Source organism: Chaetura pelagica, unplaced genomic scaffold, assembly GCF_000747805.2.
Source record: "Chaetura pelagica isolate M959 unplaced genomic scaffold, ChaPel_1.0 scaffold232, whole genome shotgun sequence".
Classification (NCBI taxonomy): Eukaryota; Metazoa; Chordata; class Aves; order Apodiformes; family Apodidae; genus Chaetura; species Chaetura pelagica.
In genome coordinates this window covers 8,306-11,897 of record NW_009952441.1, presented here as the reverse complement: position 1 = coordinate 11,897, position 3,592 = coordinate 8,306, and the positions used below count along the sequence as shown (strand labels likewise).

At 48.5% G+C, this 3,592-nt stretch overlaps 1 protein-coding gene across 1 annotated transcript in view; it reads right to left on the bottom strand.

The window, feature by feature from the left end:
• ZC3H18 (zinc finger CCCH-type containing 18) overlaps positions 1-3,592 on the bottom strand; it is a gene marked incomplete at its 5' end in the record, with an annotated part of 43,205 nt that overhangs the window by 33,376 nt on the left and 6,237 nt on the right. Inside the window, 2 exons of the mRNA XM_010008442.1 lie at positions 758-1,050; positions 2,367-2,493. Of these exons, the coding sequence (XP_010006744.1) occupies positions 758-1,050; positions 2,367-2,493 (420 nt within the window). The remainder of the gene's footprint in view (positions 1-757; positions 1,051-2,366; positions 2,494-3,592) is intronic.

The following is a 3,592-nucleotide window of genomic DNA, read 5'->3' as shown; positions in this document are numbered from 1 at the left end:
AGCAGGAAATCTGCCACTTCTCTCTCATTCTGAACCAAGAAGATGTGATATTAGAGCTTCCCAGAAGACAAGTTCTATATTCAGCTGTGATATTTAGACAGTGCTTTACAAATATGCCTGACACCCGGCACACTGGTGAGCCACAGTACTTAACTAATTGACAGAGAAAGAAAACAGGATTCACTTTGGAAATTCCTAGACTTTGATTCATTTTTTTCTTTCACACAAGTCATAACCAGGATTTTCAGAAAAAATGGGCAGTCAGAGGCAAGACACCTAGCTCCACACTGCAATTCCTCTGTAACATGCCAAGGCATACAAACCCTTTACCTTTCTAGCCTCTTTTGGGAGCTTCACTTACAAATCTGCAGACACTTTTGCTATCCACAAACTCCCAAAGCAGCCCTGACTCTTGTCAAAGCCACAAAAGGAGCTGCCACCATCTGTAGGTCTCTTTCAGCACTGGGGACTCAGCCAACCACCCAAGACACACTCTAGCCTCAGGGGAACAGGAACATCTCGGTGCCTAGACAGCGGCTTTCCCTTCCTTTCAGCCTCAGGTTACACATGCCTGCTTCTTACTGATGTTTGAGCTCCACTTAGTGGCCAGCAAGGCTCACTTAAAGCCTTGCCTTCCTCTTGCAACTACCACTTTACGGACAATAGGGATCTTCTCCACTGTGACCCATGGATTTGTGATCCACTCTTAAACCAACACCAACTGAAGAGCCAAGCCTGAGTTCCAGCAAACACTTACCTTGGCAGCAGCGGGGACCGGGGCTTGGGCTTTTCTTTCTCCTTCTCACGTTCCCTGTCCCGGTCTCGATCCCTGTCCCGGTCCCTGTGTTGTCTGTCTTTTTCATCTCTCTTCACTCGCTCCCTCTCCCGTTCCCACTCTTCTTTCCGCCGCTGACGCTCCTTGTCGCGCTCCCGCTCCCGCTCTCGTTCCCGCTCCCGCTGGCGCCGCTCCCGTTCCCGCTCTCGCTCCCTCTCCCGCTCCCTTTCTCGTTGTCTGTTCTCTCGTTCCCTCTCCCGTTCTCGCTCCCTTTCCTTCAAAAAGAAAAGGCAAATCACCGTGGCACTGTGGTGACATCTCCCAGCAAAGCGGGCAGCAAGGCTCCCAAGTCTTGGCCCACAGGCAATTCCACACCCCCTTCCCTGTTAAAATAGCTGGGAATCACTGTGTGCTGAGCAGGCAGAAAGGAGAGAGGAACAACACACACTCATCACTGTTGTAATTGTCAGAGACAACAAAGATTAATTTGGATTCTTATTAAATAAATGCATTGGTGTTGACAAGTATTTACTCTCATTGCTAATCATGTTTGTAACGAGCTAATTCACTTTATAAACATGCACCAGGAAAAAGAATCGATGGCGCATCATGGGCAACAACAGCTCAGTTAGTGCACAGCTCCTGGAGACCTGGTCTCACAGCAAAGGGAAAACCACCCTAATGGAGGTGACAAATGCCACTGAGAAGCTCCCTGCTGAGCAGGACTTTCTTCTTGCCACTGGCTCTGCAGGCACAGCAGTTTGCACCAGGGCAAAAGGAAGCAGAGGGAAAAGGTTCACAGTCTGATTTTCACTGAGCAGCGTAGAGCAGGGCAACACCACCCGCTGCACCTGGGCCCTGGGCTGCTGCCTGGGCCCTCTCCTCCTCTGACTCAACCAACCAACGTGCAGCTCTGCCAGTGGTGGGACAGTCATGCCAGAGCCTCCGTCTGTACACAAAGCACACCTGCCCAAATCTAATCCTTGCTCTCTGTCCCAAGAAATAAGCAAACTGTCCCTCAGGTTGTTTCCTGGAAACTCCCTCCCTCTCCAGCACTTCCAAGAACGGATGCAGATGTGGCCGTAGGTGCTACACAACTGCCTGGTCCACAGAGGAGCAGCTGGTGCACATGAAGAGTAACATGCTTTTGCCTTCACCACCCTGAAACAGAACATCCTCCCATCCCTGCACCTCAGAGTGTGTTCTGTGCAGTAATTAACTCAAGATTTAACCATCTGTAAGATGAAGCATCTTGAATGACAGAATGGTAGAGGTTAGAAAGGTACTCTGGAGATCATCTAGTATAACCCCCTGCTAGAGCAGGCTCCCCTACAGGAGACCACACACACATCCAGGAGAGTTTGGAATGTCTTCAGGGATGGAGACTCCACAAGCTCCCTGGGCAGCCTGTCCCACTGCTCTGTCACCCTCAGAATAAAGAAGTAGTTTCTTATATTTAGGTTAAACCTCCTGTGCTTCAGTTTGTGACCATACATGAAAAGCCCCGTTTCAACCACTGCCTGGAAACGTGACAAGCACCAGAAGTACCTGGAAGAGAGTTGAAAGGAAAAGCAGAGAAAGGGGTTATTACCTTACTTACTCTGTAGTTACGGTATGGATCTGGGTCTGTGTACTGAACCCTGAAATTCTCATACTGCCCACCACGCCAGAACCGCTCTATTTCATAGTCATAATAGGGATCTGCATAGGGATCAAGCCTACAATGAAAAACAGGGCAAGTTAAAAAGGGAAATACAACCTCGTCACCACACAGAAATGCTACGGGTTCTAGGTCAGCTCTTGGTCACTGTGCACTGACAAGAAAAAAACACGTTCAACCCAGCACGACCCTACAAAGGGGTTTATTTCCTACATATCCCAAACAGTCTTTTGTAAGTGAAGTTTATCAGAGAAAAGCACAAACCTTTCTTGATAAACACACAAAAAAGGACACTGCGAACCAAATTCAGCCCTCAAATCAATGGGGTAAAAATGCAGAAGCACCAATTTGCTTTTATAGCCACTTCAAATGTAGGCAAATGTGACAGAGCATGTACTGCCTCATTGATTTAGAGCTGCATTTTCTGCCTGTGCACACACAGCTGATCCCAAGCACCCTCACATCAGAAGTGGAAAGGATGGTGATCTTCTCCTTCCCCACCACCAACGGTGATGGGTGCATCCTGGTGCCACCAGCACAGGCCAGGAGCTGTTGCTGGGTTTTCCAGTGGGAGAAGCTAAGCTTTGGGGCAGGCCAGCAAGACTCTGTCCCCAGAGCTGGAATTACTCCGTGCAACAGAAGTAACTGCATCTACCACTGACACTCTCCAGTGGAAAACAGGTGCTGAAAACCCAGCACACCAGGAACTGGCAGGCACATGGTGCAGTCTGCTCAGCTGCATCACTGTCTGTCTTTGTGGGGAGGAAAAGCATTTAAACCCTCCCCCCTCCTTAAATCTGCAACTTTTCCTCCATCTGATGATTTCCATTAACATTATTTGTGGTTTGAATTCATGTACTCAACAATATCCAATCCCTGCCAGCCACCTGGAGTGAAAACACCAGACCCATGGTAAAGATGGGAAGGTGGGTACAGGAAACAAGAAACTTCCAGGGCCACAGAGGAGTGAGTGGCAGAACTAAGATTATAAAGCAAGTGCTCCCAAATTCCAGATTATCCGTAATGAGACTCTTAACTTGTAAGTAAGAGGAATAAAGGGCATTTTAAGAAGTGCCAAATAATCTAAAGCAGGCTAAGGTGTTAGTGCTGCCCTGCCAGTCCAGCAGCTGCCTGGATTTCTTTCAGTGCTGTGAAAT